Source organism: Mesoplodon bidens (assembly GCF_964165515.1).
Source record: "Mesoplodon bidens genome assembly, chromosome: 4".
Lineage (NCBI taxonomy): Eukaryota > Metazoa > Chordata > Mammalia > Artiodactyla > Ziphiidae > Mesoplodon > Mesoplodon bidens.
Genome location: NC_138160.1, coordinates 174412812 through 174432894, shown reverse-complemented (window position 1 = coordinate 174432894; position 20083 = coordinate 174412812). Strand labels below are relative to the sequence as shown.

General features: G+C 46.1%; 1 protein-coding gene across 1 annotated transcript in view; it reads left to right on the top strand.

The window, feature by feature from the left end:
- Positions 1 to 13158, top strand: part of RASGEF1C (RasGEF domain family member 1C) — a gene marked incomplete at its 5' end in the record, with an annotated part of 33201 nt that extends 20043 nt beyond the window's left edge. Inside the window, 4 exons of the mRNA XM_081233168.1 lie at positions 3569 to 3664; positions 5692 to 5815; positions 12551 to 12623; positions 13120 to 13158. Coding sequence (XP_081089294.1) covers positions 3569 to 3664; positions 5692 to 5815; positions 12551 to 12623; positions 13120 to 13144 — 318 coding nt within the window. The 3' untranslated portion in view covers positions 13145 to 13158. The remainder of the gene's footprint in view (positions 1 to 3568; positions 3665 to 5691; positions 5816 to 12550; positions 12624 to 13119) is intronic.
- Positions 13159 to 20083: the final 6925 nt, after the last annotated feature.

Sequence of the window (20083 nt, the reverse complement as noted above, 5' to 3'; positions counted from 1 at the left end):
CGCTGTGCATTTAAGTCTGGGGCTATAGGTGGGAGACTGACAGAGCTGTGCACTTAGTTTCACTGCATTCTCCTCTAACTTCCAGGGAGTTACGGACCATGGGCTAGACCCACAGAAGTTCCTTTATGAATGGAGGGAAGGCTGGAGGACGGATGGACGGATGGATGGAAGGGTGCAAGGAAGGGAGGAAGGAAAGATAGAAGAATGGAAGGCTGGAGGGTGGGAGGAAGAAAAGAGGGAGGGAGGGTGGGAGGGAAGGAAAGAGGGAGGAAATGAAGTAGGGAAGGAGGGAAAGAAGCTTGGAGATGCACTCCCCAGTGCCCCCAGCTGAAACTTTGAGGCCAGGAGGTCACTTTGTGTTTTCTTCCTGCCTATGGCTGGCTCCTGTCTGCCCCTCCCTCTCCCCTAGTCTCTGTGACAAAGCAGCCTTCACACAGGCTTCTCTGGGTGCCCTCCAGGTTGAGCTGGGTTCTGATGGAAATGCTCAGGTCCAGAAAACAAGGGCCCAGGTTTACAGTCATGTGGACAGACAGAAGTGGTGAAAAATTCTCACACGTGGGAAATGCTGCCACCCAGAGGACCGCTTCAATGGCCCTGCCACCAGGAAACCTGCACCAGGCCCATGAGGAGCCGTCTCTGTCCCCAGAGTCCCATGGCCCTTAATCCCCACCCCTGCCCGTCTCAGTGGGTCTCCCCATTCCAACTCAATTCAGCCATCATGCCCAAGAACTGGACCAGGGACTCAGCACCAGTGTGGGTGGTGGGAGATGGATGGAGACCACCCTCCGTCTTGGCATAGTGAGGAAGAAGACAGGACAGGGCTCTGGAGCAGAATCCTAGTCCTGCATCTACTACTTACTGTTGTGTGAGCTTCTATGAGTTACTTAACCTCTCTGAGTCTCAGCTTCCTCATCGGTGAGGTGGGGGTCATAAAAGCCCTATTTCACAGGACAGTGAGGAGGATGAAACATGATCTCATGTGTATATACCTCAGCACAGTGAAGCACTCAGGCCCACCACCGATGCCCTGCTGACAAGGGCCTAAGTGGAGACTCTTTGAGAGCACAGAAAGGGACTAAAGCCAGCGTGGGGGAAGCCAAGATGAGGCTTCCTTGTTCTGTAGGTTGTTCCCTTGACTGTCTCCCACTATACTGGGATCAGGAATGAATGTGTGTGACACACTCTCACTGTCCCCCAAGCCCCGGCACCTAGCATAGAGAAGACATGAGCAAATGTTTGTGGAAGTGACATAAATCTAGGGTCACCAGTCCATCCCAGCTTGCCTAGGGCTGCCCCAAGTCCTGCATCCCAGGAAACCCCCCAGTTGTGGACAAACCCTGCTAAACCTGGCTCTGGTCCTGGCCCTGGTGATCACTAGCTGGATGACCTGTGCCAGGCCCTGCCGCTCTATGGACCTTGGTTTCCCCATCTTCCCTGCCCAGCTGAGCCATCCATGCTTCTATGCTGTGCCGAGTGGTCAGTGCCCAGGTCCTCACATCAAAGCCCTTGTCAGCTTGGATGGGGAATGACCTAGGCAGTCCCTGTGCCAGAAGTGTCAGGGCCTGGTGCCTGGTCCTAAGGGTGATGGGCTGGAAGCCGGCCCTAGCTGGCCTGGCCACATGTGCCCAGCTCTGGAGCCTAAGGGCAGAGCAGATGTGTTAGTTTCCTGGGCTGACATAACAAAGCACATAAACTAGGTAGCTTAGAACAGCAGAAATGTATTCTCTTACAGTTCTGGAGGCCAGAGGCCAAAATCAAGGTTGAAAGGGCCATGCTCCCTCCAAAGTCTCTAGGGGAGGATTCTTCTTTGTCTCTTCCAGCTTCTGATGGCCATAGGCACTCCTTGGCTAGTGGCCACATCACTCCCATCTCTGTCTCTGTTGTCACATGACTACCTTCCCAGTGTGTGTCCAAATTTCCCTCTTTTTATAAAAATACCAGCCCACCTAATCCATGTGACCTCATCTCCATTTGATTCCATCCATAGCAAAGACCCTATCTCCAAATAAGTTCCCATTCATAGGCACTGGGGGGTTTAGGACATGAACATAACTTTTTTTTTCTTTCTATTGTTGGCTGCATTGGGTCTTCGTTGCTGCACACGGGCTTCCTCTCGTTGTGGCGAGTGGGGGCTACTCTTCACTGTGGTGCGCAGGCTTCTCTTGTGGTGGAGCACGGGCTCTAGGCCCGTGGGCTTCAGTAGTCGTAGCAGTTGGCTTCAGTAGGCTTCAGCAGTTGTGGCTTGCAGGCTCTAGAGCACAGGCTCAGTAGTTGTGGCACACGGGCTTAGTTGCTCTGCATCATGTGGGATCTTCCCGGACCGGGGATTGAACCTGTGTCCCCTGCATGGGCAGGAGGATTCTTAACCACTGCACCACCAGGGAAGTCCTTGAACATAACTTTTTGAGGGACACAGTTCAACCCACAACACAAGGTAGACCCAGCTGGTTCCCCAAGAGTAGTCTGAGCTGTTACCAGTTGGACTCCTTTCTCTAGGGGTTAGCAGGTATGGAACAAGGAGGGAGAAACAAGACATCTGACAGTGAAACACAGAGACCCCATCCTTCTCAGGCTGAGCGCATACGCCTGTCCCTTCAGGAACCAGAGTTAGGGATGCTTTTAGCCTTACCATAGTGCAGCAGGATCAGATCTTTAACATCAAGAAAGACATAGAATGGGGCTTCCCTGGTGGCGCAGTGGTTGAGAGTCCACCTGCCAATGCAGGGGACACGGGTTCGTGCCCCGGTCTGGGAAGATCCCACATGCCGCGGAGAGGCTGAGCCCGTGAGCCATGGCCGCTGAGCCTGCGCGTCCAGAGCCTGTGCTCCGCAACAGGAGAGGCCATAGCAGTGAGAGGCCCGTGTACCGCAAAAAAAAAAAAAAAAAAAAAAGAAAGACATAGAATGGCAAATTGTTAAATGTATATTTTTAAAAGAGGCCACAGAATTTCAAAGCAGATAATTCACATTCCATTAGCATATTTTTTGATTCATAAAACCAAAACTTAAAAAAAATTTTTTTTTCTATTTCAGTATATTTATTCTTTTCTAAAATTTTTATTTTATATTTAACAGTGTGCTCGGCACACTCCATTCCTCCTGGGGCACATGACTCAGGAGACCTAAGTCTGTGGACCCCTAGACTGTGGGGAGAAGCTCCCACTGGCCTTTCCCAACAGACGATGGGAGAAATGTTCAAAGGCCACTGAAACTTTGCATCTTTCACCCAGCCCCAATAGGAGGGGGAATGGCATTGTATACAGTAGGAGCTCAATCAGCACTGCACTGGGGTCTGGTGGGACCTGGGAAGAAACGGTCTGGCCTCAGTTTGTGCCTCCTTTCTTTGTGGTTTCCACATTGCTCCCCATGGTACGTACTAAGTAGCCTATGGCCCATGAAGCCCTGAGGCTGGCCAGCCTTGCCCAGGTGGGAAGTCTCTCCCACCTTCTGCATCCTGGTGTTGTATCTGAGGTCCCTGGGGCAGGTGGCTGCTGGCAAGGCTGCCTCTCTCCACTGCAGCCACGGTGGGGAGGCCCACTGAGGGCTGATCTGCACCCTCTCCCTTCCAGATCGTCATCCCTTTCTTCAGCCTGCTCATCAAAGACATCTACTTCCTGAACGAAGGCTGTGCCAACCGCCTCCCCAATGGACACGTCAACTTTGAGGTAGGGTCCAGGGGCCTTGGAGGGCCTGCCACCTGGTTAAGCAGGCTGATAAAAGCTCCCAGAGCAGGAATTCTGGCCCTGAATGGTTGCATTAAAGGAGGACTCCGAGGCAGAGTGCAGCAGTTCGCAGCCAACATCAGAGTGGGATGATTGGGGTCTCCCCACATCTTCCATAGGAAGAGACTGAGGCTCATGAAGGCATTGACCCCCACTCTGTGCAGGCCTCGTGTCTAGCACAGGTGAAGTAGCATCATTTTCAGTCCTTAAGGAGCACCAGGCTGGCGAGAAAGACAGCCCAGCAGACCCACCGTGACAGCTGACGTGGTGCTGTGACAGGAGCTGCACAGGGGCACAGTTCACGGTCAGGAGAGGCCTCCCAAAGGAGGAGCCCTTAGCAACAGGAGGAAGTGTCAGGCAGAGTGGGAAGGAGAGAAAGACTTCCTCTCCCTCTGCAGACACTCATCACTCTCAGCTCAAATGTTCCCTCCTCCAGGAAGTTCCCCTTGATCTCAGAGGAGGAGAGAGGCCCCTTCTACAGTGGGCTATTAGCCCTCAGTCACAGCACCCAAGTCCCCAAGCTCTTTAGAAGCAAGGCCAGGCTGATCCACTCCATGTCTCGACCCCACATACAGGCTTACCCAGCGTGTACGTCTCGAAGTGGCTGGTGGGCTAGGCATGGGGAGGGGGAGGAATGGGGCCGAGGAGCCTCAAGGGCACAGGACAGTGACAGCAGATGGTCACTGAGTCAGAGCCTGCCATGAGCAGTGGTACCCCCCAATCCACAGGAGAGAAGGGGCTCTTCTCCTGCGAGAGGGCCAGCCCTCCCCTAGTGCTTGGCCCACTCAGCCTCCAACTCCAAGGGGCAGCAGTCCTGGGCCAGCCCCTCGCTCAGTCCAAGCCTCAGTCTCTCCCTCTGTGAAACAGGGCTGCCACCATGACCACACAGAGTGGCTAGGAGGAGTGGACATGCCGCATGGCCCGCCAAAGGCTCTGCACGTGTCTCCTGCTGACAGGGCCCACAGTGAATGCCTGGGCCCTTTGGCCTGGAGCTGCCTCTGCTGTGGGGCCTCACATGGACACCCCAGCAGACCGTCACATGCTGCCCACAGGCCTGGTTACCCCTAGGGGCCGGCATAGCTGGAGGAGGCCCAGTCCAGCAGGATGCCTGGGCTCTGCATCCCAGGGGGCAGTCCAGGCTGGAGGCGACATGGAAGAGGCTGGGCTTGGGAGAGACTGGAGGGGCCAAGGGGGCCTGGGAGCTCACTCTCCAGGTGATATCAATGCACACTCTGTCTCTTGCCTTTCTTGAATTGGTCCTCAGAATCAAGGCCTGGGCGGAAGGATGGGTGGGGGAGCAGTGAGAGGCAAGAAGGCAGGGTACTCATGTGGCCCCAGATCCCGGGGCATGGGCAGGGGGGACTGGGGGCAGACACCAAGGCTGATCAAAGAATGCCACAGAGTGGGGTTCTCACCCAGTCACAGCTTTGTATTTAAAATCCTGCTTTAAGTTAGCAGTTTCTAAAATCTTAAATAAATGTACTTAAATTTTACTCAATTAAAATTCTACTTAACTGAATTAAATTTTACTTAAATACATTTATTTAAATGTATTTGTCTCATTCTCTACGTAAACTAACTTGCTGTAAGTAGGGATATATCGCTTGCCATTAGTTGAGATAATCACAAAGATAAACAGAACGAAACTAAAGTAATAGTCACCTCTAGCTAAATGCACTGCCTGCTGATGACATAGCCCAAGGCTGCTCTCTCGCCATGACAAGGGGGACAGGTGAATCCTAGGTGCTGGGCGTAGCAAATTCTTCAGAGAAAATGAAGAGATGTGACAAATGTCCAGATTTCCTGATGGGTAATTCCGTCATTTTTCTGCCCCATGTCCCATCTTGCCCACCCTAGAGGCAGGCCTCACTGGGGATGATGAGAAACACTGGGCCAGGGCCGGCCCCACTGTCACAGGTGACCTCCAGGCACTCAGGGTGCATCGTTTTGTGTCTCTGTGTCCCTGGCAGAAATTTCTGGAGCTGGCCAAGCAAGTAGGAGAGTTCATCACATGGAAACAAGTGGAGTGTCCCTTCGAACAAGACCCCAGCATCACCCACTACCTGCACACTGCTCCCATCTTCAGCGAGGATGGTAAGGTGGCCCCATGGCCTCCCTGACCCCCAGCCACAGAACTCGTGGGTGGTCTCTTGGTCACATCACCATTCAGGGCCCCTGCTCTGAGCAGGGGTGCACCACGCCCATGTGTGCTAGGTCTGCGAGGAAGCAGGGAAGTCTGCATCCCCCACTGAAGAGTTGCTACCCCTAGAGCACAGGACAGGGCCCGAGGAGCTGCAGGTTGGGCCCCCAAGGCCAGGCTTCCCCCGGGCACAGTTTAGATGTCATTGGACATTGTAAATCTGAACAATGTCTGACCCTAATTTCCTCATCCAGAAAGTGGGCATGATGATAAAAACAGCCCTTCCAGGGCTCATGTGGGGGTGGCAAAGCACTAGGCTGACCGTGGGTCTTTCCACAACTGGTGTGTGCATGCGCATGTTTGCGTGTGTGAGTGTGTACCTGTGTATGTGTGTGTGTTCATGTGTAATACACACCAGCATGAAATGAAGCATCCTTTCTCCAGAGCACTGTTGATGTCTGTCCCCTTAAATAGTCAGTATTTCCATCCGATCATTTGTCAGACACAACAGATTTGCTTATGAATTTGCTAAATGAGCACACTCCTGGAGCTCCCTCCTCCAGAAGAGAAAGTGCTGGAGAAGCAAACAGTCATCTGGCTGAGTTGATGAGCCCTGTGGGAAGCAGAGTGGCCCCATGGTTAGGTGCTCGCTGGACGCAGGATGCCCTGGTACCACCCTGGGAGAACCCTGCTCAGCACACAGGAGGCCTGGCTCCTTGTCATGGCAGGCATTTTACACAGGGACCCATACCCGTGCTCAGGAAAACATATTCTGCCAAAAATAAAAAATTAGGGGGAAGGACTTTTTAATGACTTGCTTCTGAATCGTTAATACTTTCAATTTTGCCATTTTATTTTTTATATTTTGGAGCAGTAATTTTGGGGGGTCTCATCCATATCTGGAGTCTCCCCTACCCCACATACATGAGAAGCTCAGCAGCCTGATGGATAAACCAGCCTGGCTGCTCCCACCGCAGAGCTGTGTTACCGTGGGCAGCTTTCTCACCCTCTCTAAGCCTCACCTACTGCATCTATAAAGGGTAGGTAATGAGGTAATGAGAGAAACTACTTCCCAGGGCCATGGTGAGAATTAACTGACGTGACACAAGCAAAGCCCACAGGACTGCACTCAATCAATACTAGTTGTAGTAGTTTCTTATTGGTGCTGTGGCAAATCACCACAAATTTAGTGCCTCAGAACAACATAAATTTATCCTCTTATGATTACAGAAGTTAGCAAGTCTGAAATCAGTTCCACTGGGCTAAAATAGAGGTGTTGGCAGAGCTGGTTATTTCTGGAGCCTCTGGTGGGAGAATCCATTTCCTGGCCTTTTATGACTTCTAATGGCTGCCTGAATTCCTTGGCTTGTGGTCCCTTCTTCCATCTTCAGGGTACATTACTCCAGCCTCTGCTTCCACCATCATATTGCCTTCTTAGTCGTCTTCCCCTTTCTCTCTTATAAGGACACCTGTGATGGCATTTAGGGCCCACCCAGATAATCTCCTCATCTCCAGAGCCTTAACTAAATCACATCCGCAAAGTCCCAAAAGGGCATATTCAGGGGATTAGGACCTAAATATCTCTGGGACCCATTATTCAACCTACTACACTAGTTATTATGATGACTGTTGTCATTACCCAGCGGAACTTGGGCAATAAATTGTGTCAAAGGCACATTAGGAGAGAGGTGGGGAGAGTCTAGAGGCAGGAAGGGCAGAGGTGGGGTGGGGGCATTTCATTCACTCCTTCAGTCAACAATACTTCTAGAGAGTCTGCTGTGTGCCAGTCAGACAGACAGCTATGAACTTGCAAATAAAATCCCTGCCCTTCTGGAATACCCTTAGAGAGAAGCACCTTCCTTTTTGACCTTCTCTTCTTCCTATACTTCCCTCTACCCACCCCCCCAAAAGAGCTGATAAATTCAAGAGAAGGGACCTAAGATTTATTGGGCCCCAACTGGGATGGTAAAAGCCTCTGACAAAAGCCTGGTCCTGCCCTCAGCTCCACCAGACCTCCCCTGACAGGGCATGCTGGCAATCCAGTCAGTCTCAGGCTCCCTGAAGCAAGTGAAAATATAGAAAATCTCAGCAGAGAAACAGGAGATATAAGGAAGAACCAAATGGAAATTTTAGAACTGAAAAGTGCAATAACTAAAATAAAAAAACTGAACGGATGGGTCAACAGCATAATGGAGAGGACAGAGGAAAGAATCAGTGAGCTGGAAGATAAAACAATAGAAATTTTACAATCTGAACAACAGAGAAAAATAGAGACTGTACCACAGCCCCAGGGACCAGTGGGACTATAACAAAACATCTAACACCCATGTCATCAGAGTCTGGGAAGAAGAGGACAAATTGGGTATGGTTGAAAAGTACTTGAAGAAGTAATGCCTGGAAATTTCCCAAATGTGGAAAAGACATAAACCTACAGATTCAAGGAGCTGAGTGAATCCCAAACAGGATAAACCCAAAGAAACCCATACCAAGACTCATCATAGTCAAACTTCTGGCAATTAAAGAAAAAGAAACAAATCTTGAAAGCAATGAGAGAGAAATGATACTTTACCTATAGGAGAAAAACAATTCAAATGACATCAGGTTCCCCATCAGAAACCATAGCCAGAGGCAGTGACACATTTTTCAAGTGCTGAAAGAAAACAACTGCCAACCCATAATTCTATATCCAGTGAAAATATCCTTTAGGAATTTACTGTAGATAAGTCAAAATGGAATTCTAAAAACTGTTCAGGTAACCCACAGAAAGAGAAGCAAAACAAAACACAGACCAAATAGAAAATAATAAATAAATAGGCAGACTTAAGCTCTAACATATCAATACTTATATTGAATGTAAGTGGTCCAAATACACCAAGTAAAAGACAGAGACTGGCAGAGTAAATTAAAAATGTGACCTAACTGTATGCTGCCTACATGAAACTCATTTCAAATATAATGATGTAGACAGGTTAAAAAGTAAAAGGATGGGGACACATTAATCAAAAGAAAGCAGAAATGGCAATAATAATATCAGATAAAGTATACTTCAGAGGAAAGAAAATTTCCAGAGTCAGAGAGGAACATTATGTAATGACAAAATTGTCAGTCTCCCAAGATGATATAGCAATACTAAATGTGTATCTACCAAACAACAGAGTTGCAATATTTATGAAGCAAAACCCAATAGAACTGAAAGGAGAAATAAATAGATCCACAATTATAGTTTGGAGATTTCAACACCCTCTCTTAACAATTAATATAACAACTAGACAGAAAATCAGCAAAGACATAGCAGAACTCACCAATACCATCAAACAATAGGATCTAATAGACATTTATAGAACACTCCATACAACTACAGCAGAATACACATTTTTTCCATTTGCCCACGAACATATACCAAGATAGACCGTATCCTAAGTGCAACAAATTAAAGTAATTGAAACCATACAGCATGTGTTCACAGTATGTGATCACAATGGAATCAAGCTAGAAATCAATAACATAAGATAACAGGAAAATCTCCAAACACTTATAATCTAAACAGCACAATTCTAAATAATCCATGAGTTAAGAAGTCTCAAGGAAATTTTTTTAAAAATTGAACTAGAAACTAATTAAAAAAATAAATAAATAAACTTAAAAAAAAAATTGAACTAAATGAAAATGCTATCAAAATTTGCAGGGTGTAGCTAAAGCAGGGCTGAGAGGGAATTTTACAGCATGTGATGCATACATTAGAAAAAAAGGAAACACCTCAACTCAATCATCTAAGTTCCCACCCCCAGAACCTAGAAAAAGAGGAGCAAAATAAACCAAAAGTCAGCAGAAGGAAGGAAATAAGAGCACAAGAGAGCAGAAATCAATGAAACAGAAAACAGAACAATTTTTAAAAGTTAATTGAAGAGCTGGTTCTTTGAAAGGCACAATAAAATTTCCATCCTCTAGCAAAGAACTTCTTGACAAAGAAAAAGAGAGAGAAGACAGAAACTACTAGTATCGGGAATGAAACAGGGTATCACTACAGACTCTGCCAACATCAAAAGACTTGTAAGAAAATACTATGAACAACTCTATGCATGTAAATTTAACAATTTAGATGAAATGGACCAATTCTTCAAAAAACACGAACTGCCACAACTCAACATAAAATAGATAATTTGAGTAGCCCTATAGCTATTAGGGAAATTGAATTTTTCATTTAAAAACATCCCAAAATGAAATGTCTGAGCCCAGATAGTTACACTAGAGAATTCTACCAAATATTTAATGAAGTAACACCAACTTTGCACAATCTCCTTCAGAAAAAAAGAAGAGGAGGGAACTTCCCAGTTTATTTTATGAAGCTAGTATTATCATGATATCAAAACTGGACAAAGACAGTACAGATAATACACCCTACCCAGATAATCCCTCATGAATATAGATGCAAAAAATCCTTAAGAAAATATTAGCAAGTATAATTCAGCAAAATATAAAGATAATCATATATCATGACCAAGTGGCCTTATTCCAGAAATGCAAGGCTATTCAATACTTGAAAATCAGCCAATATAATCCACCATATTAACAGGCCAAAGAACAAAAAAAAAACTAGATTGTGTCAATCAGTGGAGAAAAAGCATTTGACAAATTTCAACACCCGTGCATGGTAAAAACTCTCAGAAAAATAAGAATAGAAGGTAATTTACCAACTTGATAAATTGCATCTACAAAAACCCTTCAGCTAACATCATATTTAATGGTGAAAGATGGAATGCTTTCCCACTAAGATTGGTAACAACTCAAGGATGTCTACTCTCACAACTCTTATTCAACATTGGTGGAAGACCTAGTCAGTGCAATAAGGCAAGAAAAGGAATAAAAGGCATACATATCAGAAAGGAATTAACACTGCCCCTATTTGCAGAAGATGTAAAAAATCTCAAGGGATCCATAAAAACTCCTAGAACAAAATGAGTTCAGCAAGCATCACAGAATACAAAATAAACAAGCAAAAATCATTTTATTTCCATGTACTCACAATGAATATGAGTTCACTGAAATTAAGTATACAATACCATTTACAATCAATCAAAAAAGAAATGCTTAGGTATAAATCTAACACAAGATGTATAGAATTTGTACACTAAAAACTACACAATGCTGATGAAAGAAATCAAAGAAGATCTAAATAAATGGAGAGACATGACATTCATAAATTGGAAGACTCTAACACAGCAAAGATATCAGTTCTCCTTTCCAAATTTCAGGACAGATTTAATGCAATTCCTATCAAAATTCCAGGAAGAGTTTTTATAGATACAGACAAGGTTATTCTAAAGTTTATATAAAAATGCAAAGGAACTAAAATAGCTGAAACAATTTTGAAAAGAAGAATGAAATAGGAGGAATCACTCTACCCAATATTAAGGCCAAAATAGCTTGAAGAGCTACAGTATTCAAGACAGTGTGGTGTTTGCAGACACATAGATCAATGTAACAGAATAGAGGACCCATAAAGATACCCACAGTGATTTTTTTTTTTTGTGGTACGCGGGCCTCTCACTGTTGTGGTCTCTCCCATTGCGGAGCACAGGCTCTGGACGCGCAGGCTCAGCGGCCATGGCTCACGGGCCCAGCTGCTCCACGGCACGTGGTATCCTCCCGGACCGGGGCACGAACCCGCGTCCCCTGCATCGGCAGGTGGACTCTCAACCATTGCGCCACCAGGGAAGCCCCCCACAGTGATTCTTGACAAAGGTGCAAAAGCAATTCAGTGGAGGAAAGATAGTCATTGCAACAAATGGTGCAGGTGCATTTGGACATCCATAGGACAGAAAATGAACTTCAACCTAAGTCTCACACTTTATGCAAAAATTAACTCAAAATGGATCACAGGCTTTAATGTAAAATGTAAAACTATAAAACTTTTAGAAAAAAAGAAGCAAGAGAAAATCTTCAAGATGTAGAACCAGACAAAGAGTTTCTTATAAAACTAAGTATGCAACTACTATGTGACTCAGCAATTACACTCTTGGGCATATATTTATTCCAGAGAAATGAATTTACATGTTTGCACAAAAACTCATACACCAATGTTTACAGAAGCTTAATTTGTCACAGCCAAACACTGGAAACCATACAGATGTCTTTCAGTGGGTGAATGGTTAAACAAAGTATGGTATGGAATACGATTCAGCAACAAAATGGAATGAACCACACTGATACACACTACAGCATGGATGAATCTCTAGAGAATTACAGTGTGAAAAGAGTCAATCCCAAAAGGTTACATACTGTGTGATTCCATTTATATCACATTCTTGAAATGACAAAATATAGACACAGGGAACAGATTAGTAGTGGCCAGGGGTTAAGAGAGGTGTGGGGATGGGAGGGAAGTGTGTGTGGCTATAAAAGGGTAGCATGAGGGATCCTTGTGATGAAATGTTCTATATCTTGACTGTGTCGGCGCCAAAATCCTGGTGATGATCCTGTCCTATAGTCTAGCAAGTGGTTACCATTGGGGGAAACTGGGTAAAAGATACACGGATATCCCTGTATTATTTCTTACAATTGCTTGTGAATCTACAGTTACCTCCCAACAACAATTTAATTTAAAAACAAAAAGCAGGTGAGACTCTGGGTGTAGAAGAGGTTATTGTCCTGGCTCATAAATGCATAATATCACTTCATTTTCTGACTAGGTCTTTATTTGGCTTCTTATGAAAGTGAGAGTCCAGAGAACCAAACAGAAAAAGAGAGGTGGAAATCTCTAAGGTGAGTCTCTGTGCCAAGACAAGTGTGGGAGGCAGGTGGAGGGAGCGGGTGGGCGCTTGGGGCCAAGACAGAGTAGAGGGACTTCATCTACACCCGGTTGTCAGCTTCCTGGGAGCCCCTCCGTGGGGAGGGGGCAGGTCAGACCAGGGTCTTAGAGGTGGGGGAGGAACTTAAGCGCTGGGGTAGGGAGAAGAGGCTGGAACCACGATCCCCCACGACTGGAGGCTGCCCCATGGGCAGTTGAGAGGTGTACCCCAGGACCTGCAACCGCAGTCCATACTCTTATGCCAGAAAGTGAGACACACACCACCTCCTGCTTGTTCGGCCTGTTAACACAGCCGAGCGGAGGTTGGAAATGATGCGCAGCAGCGGGCTCTAAGGACTGAGCCAAGAGGATTGCACATGCCCCTGTGGGGTGGGGGGCTGGACGGGATTATAACCACGGGCCGGGCCAGCAGGCTCTCACCACCCTCGCTCAGCATGTTTAAATCTGCAGGTCTTCTATTCTGGGGAAGACGTGAAAAGCACTGAGCTGGAGGAGGAGGAGGGGGAGGAGGAGGAGGAGAGGAAGCCAGCAGAAGCCTTCTGCCGCCCTGCCCCAGCCAGCCCAGTGGGAGGAGGAGGCATTGGTGCCTCGCTGCTTTGCAAACCGTGACGCTGTGGCCTGGTGCCCATCACAGTGACCACACAGCACAGGAGACCTTTCTCCACCTTTTGTGGAACCTCAGCCCTGGAAGGGCCCAGAGCCTCCAAACACAGGGGTGGCACATGCCTCAGGGACCCTGCCTTCAGGACAGTGGGGCTCACATTGTTGGTCAGTCTGTCTGTCCTCGGCGATGAGCCAAGGGGTTGGGTGACTGCAGTGTCACTCTCAGTGGGTGATTCGTGCCATGGAGACAGACACCCAGTCCATCTCCAGATGGCCTGGGAGCCTCTGTATCTCCAGCAAGCATCACCATGACGTGAGAAAGGCCAGAGCCCACCAGTGGCCCCTGCCATTCTACTGATGGACCTGCCCCTGCCCCTTGAGATAGGCTGGTTTCTGCAGCCCCGTGCACCCCCTTTCTGCATCCTGCTGGTATCGGGATAGCTTTCTGGTGACCACTATGATACTGGTCAGCAGGACAAATTTAAGTCACAGACTTGACAGTGTGTACAGTACATTGTAAATTTTAGAGTTGGTATAAACACATTGGTATACCCTGCGTATCCACATCCACTTCATGTCTCTCACTGTGGGCTTCTGCCAGGATGCAGGGCAGTTTCCCAGCTCAAGCCCAGGAATGCTGTGACCACAGCTTAGGAGGGGGACTTGGTGGCTGTTTCCACTCCATAAACCCCATGTCCTGCTAAAAGGAGCTGGTGTGCAGTAGATGCTAGGTAAGCTCCGGTGAATGGATACTGACAGCCTTGTGTGAGGCCAGATGCCTCTCTTGTTTGGGTAACGAGTGATGAATCCAGGGAGGACCCTCAGCCCACCATGAAGCTCCTCCCCTGGGGCTCTCACCCAGCCCTTCACACACTGAGCCAAGTTTCTGGGCCAGGAAGTGGAGGGGCTGTGGAGCTGCTGAGCCCCCACCTGGCAAGTGACCAGGTCACCCAGCCAAGAAGTCAGGGAGCGTGATGTACACACCCATTCCTGGTCAGGGCCTGAGGGCAGAGTGATGTGTTGAAGGTGCACTGATGCATCCTGGCCAGCTCCTGACCATGTCAGGACTCTCAGAGTCTAGGCCCCCTTCAGCTAGGACCTGACACCACTGTCCTGGCAGTGTGGCCTTGGGTGCCACCTGAGGGACAGGCAGAGACAGAGCAACCAGCACCCAAGGTGCCTCCCCCAACTTGAGGAATTCTGCCTGATGAACCCAGGACCTCAGCAAGGCCCCAGAAGGGCCCTGCAGCCTGACAGAGGCACGGGAATGCTGCACGTTGGGGTTGAATGGGACCTGCTCTGCACCAGACCAGCCCACCCCTTTTCATCTGAGACCCTAGAGAGGGTGAGTAGTGAAGTGGGTAGCAGAGCAGGAACTGGGCTTCAGCCAAGCCCAGGCTCCCACCCTGCCTCACACTATATCTAGCTCCTCACAGGGGTGTGGGTGGGGCCCTGGTGCCAAACCCAAGGAGTCCTGAGGCATTCCAGGACCTGACTAGAAGCACCTCCTGATCCCCTTGTCCCTACCCAACACATTCCCTTGGTGTCTGGGGCAACATTAGACAAGACCCCTACAAACATCAGCAGGGACTGTCCCTGCGTCCTGGTCACACTGAGCACTGCCTGTCAGGAGCAGGGGCAAGTGGCACAGAAGGGGTTAGTGGCCTTGGAGACATGTGATGGCCAGTCCAGGGCTGATGCCCATGGAGCTCTGGGAGGCCTGCCCAGGGAGGAGGAGGTTATATCCTTCCCCAGCCACAGGGAGACAGGACACCCTGGAGGGGGCTCCCAGTCTACCCATGGGCCCTGACCTTGTCGGTCACCTGGCTCCAGCTACCTGCTCCTGAGCAACTCAGTGCAGGGACCTATGAGGAAACCCCAGAATGCTGAGCTTCAGGAAGCAGCAGGTGAGGTCAGGGGGCTGAGGGCAGCTGGCCACAGTGTCCCCCCTGCCTCATGCAATCCCTCACCCAGGCCCAGGATCCCAGCTCTCTCTCCAAGGCCAGATCCCAAATTCCTCAGCTCAGCCATACCCCTCGCCGTCCTCTCCATCTCATACTGGGAGACTGCGGCAGCCTCGTCCAGGCTGTGGGGAGCATGAAGAAAGGACGTTGGAGAAGCAGTACAGGGCCCGCAGCTGAAACTCTGGAGGTTAGGTGGGAGGCAGGTCAAGCATGTCACTGCTGATAGAGGCCCACCCCCAGGCCTGAGGCTATTTCCTATTTCCTAGTTCTGTGGCCTTGCAATTGCTCTTCCCACTGCCTGGCATGCTGTTCCTGAGCTTATTGATCTAGTCGGAGCTGCAACCTCCGCTGTAAGTTCCCCCTTCTAGGCAGGGGTTCCTGACATGCAGCCCCCTCACCCACATCTGCTCCCTCTAGTCTGCAAGCCCCTCAGTGGCCCAGTGCAGAATCGGTGTCAGGTGAGGATGGTGGTGTGAGGCCTGGGCTCATCCCCAGCTGGGAGAGGGTCCAGGGAAGGAGGGAAGGACGCAGCCCATGGCCAGCCCCACAGAGATCACAGGGCCAAGAGGACTCAAGCTGAGTGTGTTTGTGTCTTAGGTTAATCCCAGGGGCCCTGCTCCCCGCCTCACTGGGCACCCACTTGGTACCAAGCCCCAGGTGCCCAGGCCAGGAGGAGGGCCTTCTCTCAGTAACTCCGCAGGTGGGGATCTTGGTGCCCTTTCTCCAGTTGGTATAAAGGGAACATATCCCAACATAATAAAGGCTATTTATGATAAAACCACAGCTAACATCATACTCAGTAGTGAAAAGTGAAAACCTTTCCTCTAAATTCAGGAACAGAAAAAGGATGTCCACTTTCACCACTTCTATTTAACATAATATTAGAATTCCTAGCCACAGCAATCAAATAAGTAGAAGAAATAAAAGGCATCCAAATTGGAAGGAAAGTAGTAAAACTGTCACTATTTGCAGATGACATGATACTATATACAGGACAGTCTAAAGTCTCCACCAAAAAACTATTAGAACGAATAAATGAATTCAGTAATGCTGCAAGATACAAGATTTATATACAGAAATCAATTGCTTTTCTATACACTAAAAACAAACTATCAGAAAGAGAAAGCAAGAAAATAATCCCATTTATAAGCACACCAAAAAGAATAAAATACCTAGGAATAAACCTAACCAAGTAGGTGAAAGATCTATACTCTGAGAACTATAATATATTGATGAAGGAAATTGAAGATGTTTCAAATAAACAGAAAGATACCCCATGTTCATGGATTGGAAGAAGTAATATTGTTAAAATGTCCATACTACCCAAAGCAATCTACAGATTTAATGCAATCCCTATGAAAATACCCATGACCTTTTTCACAGAACTAGAACAAATAAGCCTAAAATTTGTATGGAACCACAAAAGAAAAAAAAAAAAAGAATAGCCAAAGCAATCTTGAGAAAAAAAGAACAAAGCTGGAGTTATGAGGCTCCTTGACTTCAGACTATATTCCAAAGCTACAGTAATCAAAATAGTATGTTACTGGCACAAAAACAGACACATAGATCAATGGAACAGAATAGAGAAATTTAATCTATGACAAAGGAAGCAAAAATATACAATAAGGAAAAGAATCTCTTCAATAAGTGGTTCTGGGAAAATCAACAAATCAACAAAAACTTAAAAGTTTTTGTACAGCATAGGTAACCATCAACAAAACAAAAAGACAACCTACTGAATGGGAGAAAATATTTGTAAATGGTATGTCTGATAAGGGGTTAAAATATCCAAAATATATAAAGAGTTCATACAACTCAACATCATATCAAAAAACAAACAACCTGATTGCAAAATGGGCAGAAGATCTGAGTAGACATTTCTCCAAAGAAGACATACAGATGACCAACAGGCACATGAAAAGATGCTCGACATCGCTAGTCATCAGAGAAATGCAAATCAAAACCGCAATGAGATATTACCTCATACCTGTCAAAATGGCTATCATCAAAAAGACAACAAATAATAAATGCTGGCAAGGATGTGGAGAAAAGGGAACCCAAGTACACAGTTGGTGGAAATGTAAATTTGTATAGCCACTGCAGAAGACAGTATGGAGGTTCCTCAAAAAACTAAAAATAGAGCTACCATATGAGCCAACAATTCCACTCCTGGGTATACTTTGAAAGAAAATGAAAACAGAAATTCAAAAAGATAAATGCACCCCAATATTGCAGAATTATTCACAGTAGTCAAGGTATGGAAGCAACCTAAGTGTCCATCAACAGATGAATAGATAAAGAAGATGTGGTATATACATACAAGGAAGATGTGGTATATACATACAAGGAATACTACTCAGCCATAAAAAGGAATGAAAATTTGCCACTTGCAACAACATAGATGGACCTGGAGGGTATTATGGTTAGTGAAATAAGTCAGACAGAGAAGACAAATACTGTATGTTTTCACTTATTATGTGGAATCAAAAAATAAAATGAATGAATATAACAAAACAGAAACAGACTAACAGATACAGAGAACAAACTAGTAGTTACCAATGGGAAGAGGAGTGAGGGGAGGGTCAAGATAAGAGAAGGGGACTAAGAGATGCAAACTACTATGTATATAATAAATAAGATACAAGGATGTAATGTACAGCACAGAGAAGATAGCTACTCTTTTATAATAACTTTAAATGGAGTATAATCTATAAAAATATTGAATCACTATGTTGTACACTTGAAACTAATATAATATTGTAAATCAACTATACTTCAATTAAGAAAAATAAATACACAAAAGAAAGAAAAACAAAACTCTCCAAGAATCAGGAAAAAAACAAGTTAAAACCAAGATGAAATACCACTTCTATGCCCAAACATCAAAATTTAGGAAGGTAGGGACTTCCCCGGTGGCACAGTGTTAAGAATCCAGCAGCCAATGCAGGGGACACGGGTTTGAGCCCTGGTCCAGGAAGATCCCACATGCTGCAGAGAAACTAAGCCCACGAGCCACAACTACTGAGTCCACATGCCACAACTACTGAAGCCCGTGTGCCTAGAGCCCGTGCTCCACAACAAGAGAAGCCACCACAATGAGAAGCCCACACATCTCAACAAAGAGTAGCCCCCGCTCGCCGCAACTAGAGAAAGCCAGCGCGCAACAGTGAACACCCAACGCAGCCAAAAAAAAAAAAGGAAGGTAGATAATACCAAATATTGATGAGAATGTGAGGGGATGAGGCCTCTCATTTGTTTGCTGATGAGGGAGTTTATGTGTGCTGGCCATGCTGGCAAATGTTTTAGCAGTATTTTGAATAATTGTGTGCATATTTCCTAGAAACCAGTGATCCCACTCCTTGGTATAATTCTCCTCTCTCCCTAAAATGATTGCTCAGGGATGTAGAAGATAAATCAATCAGATTCCAGACAAGAGAAATTAAAATCATGCTAAATGGGAGTATTTAATACAGGGACCTTAATATAAAAACTTAAATGGATTTTTTAAAATATTTATTTATTTACTTGGTTGCACCAGGTCATAGTTGCGGCCCGTGGGCTCCTTAGTTGTGGCAGGCAGGCTCCTCAGGTGCGGCTGAAGGGCTCCTTAGATGCGGCTCGCTGGCTCCTTAGTTGTGGTACGTAGGCTCTTTAGTTGTGGCATGTGAACTCTTAGTTGCAGCGTGCATGTGAGATCTAGTTGCCTGACCAGGGATTGAACCCAGGCCCCCTGCATTGGGAGCATGGAGTCTTATCTACTGCACCACTATGGAAGTCCCTAAATGGATTTTTTTTTAATGCAATGATAGCTCCAAAGGAGAAGTGGGTTTTAAATTTTAGTAAGATTGCTTTTACTTTTGCTGTGAAAAATACAGTTGGAATTTTGGTAGAGATTGCTTGAATCTATAGATGGCTTTGGGCAGTATGGACATTTTAACAATACAAGTTCTTCCAATGCATGAAGACAGCATTCAAGGTTTATTCTTATCTTTAGTTTTCATCAACTTGATTATAATGTGTTTTCCTTTGAGTGTGGTTTTCTTTGAGTTTAGCCTCGAGTTTGCTGAGCTTCTTGAATCTGGAAATGTTTGCCTTTCATCAAATTTGGGGATTTTTCAGCCATTATTTCTTCAATTTTTTTTTCTGTTCTAATCACTTTCTCCTCTCTTTCTGAGACTCCAATAACACGAGTCATAAACCTTTTGATATTGTTCCATGATCTGTGAGCTCTTCATTTTTTTCACGTTTTGTTTCTTTGTATTTTTCAAATTGGATAATTTCTAGTGTTCTACCATCAAGTTAACTACTTCCTCTGTCATCTCCATTATGCTATATATCCCACCCAAGGAATTTTTAATTCAAATACGGGGGAGGGGGGTGTTCTTGTTCTAAAATTTCCGTTTGGCTGTTTCTATTTCTATGCTGAGAATATTTATCTTTCCTTTTTTTAAAGAGTGTTACTTTTACCTCCTGAAGCATAGTTATAATAGCTGCTTCAACATTTGGGTTATCTGGGGGTTGGCATCTATGTTGATTGTCTTTTCCCTTTAGAATTAGTCACATTTTCCTCATCATTGATACTTCAAGTAATTTTAGATTGTATCCTGGACATTTTGAATATCATGTTGTGAGGTTCTGGGTACTGTTAAAATCCTCTGGAGAATGATTTTTTCGTTGTGGTGGTTTTAGCAATCAATTGGTCCTGGTTAGGTTCAGACTATAAGTTCTGTCTTATCTTCTGTGGGTAGTAGATCCAATGTCACCTTAGTTTTCAAAGGCTTTGTTTGGCAGGAATGTAAAGTGGTACAGCTACTCTGGAAAATATTTTGGCAGTTCCTTATAAACTA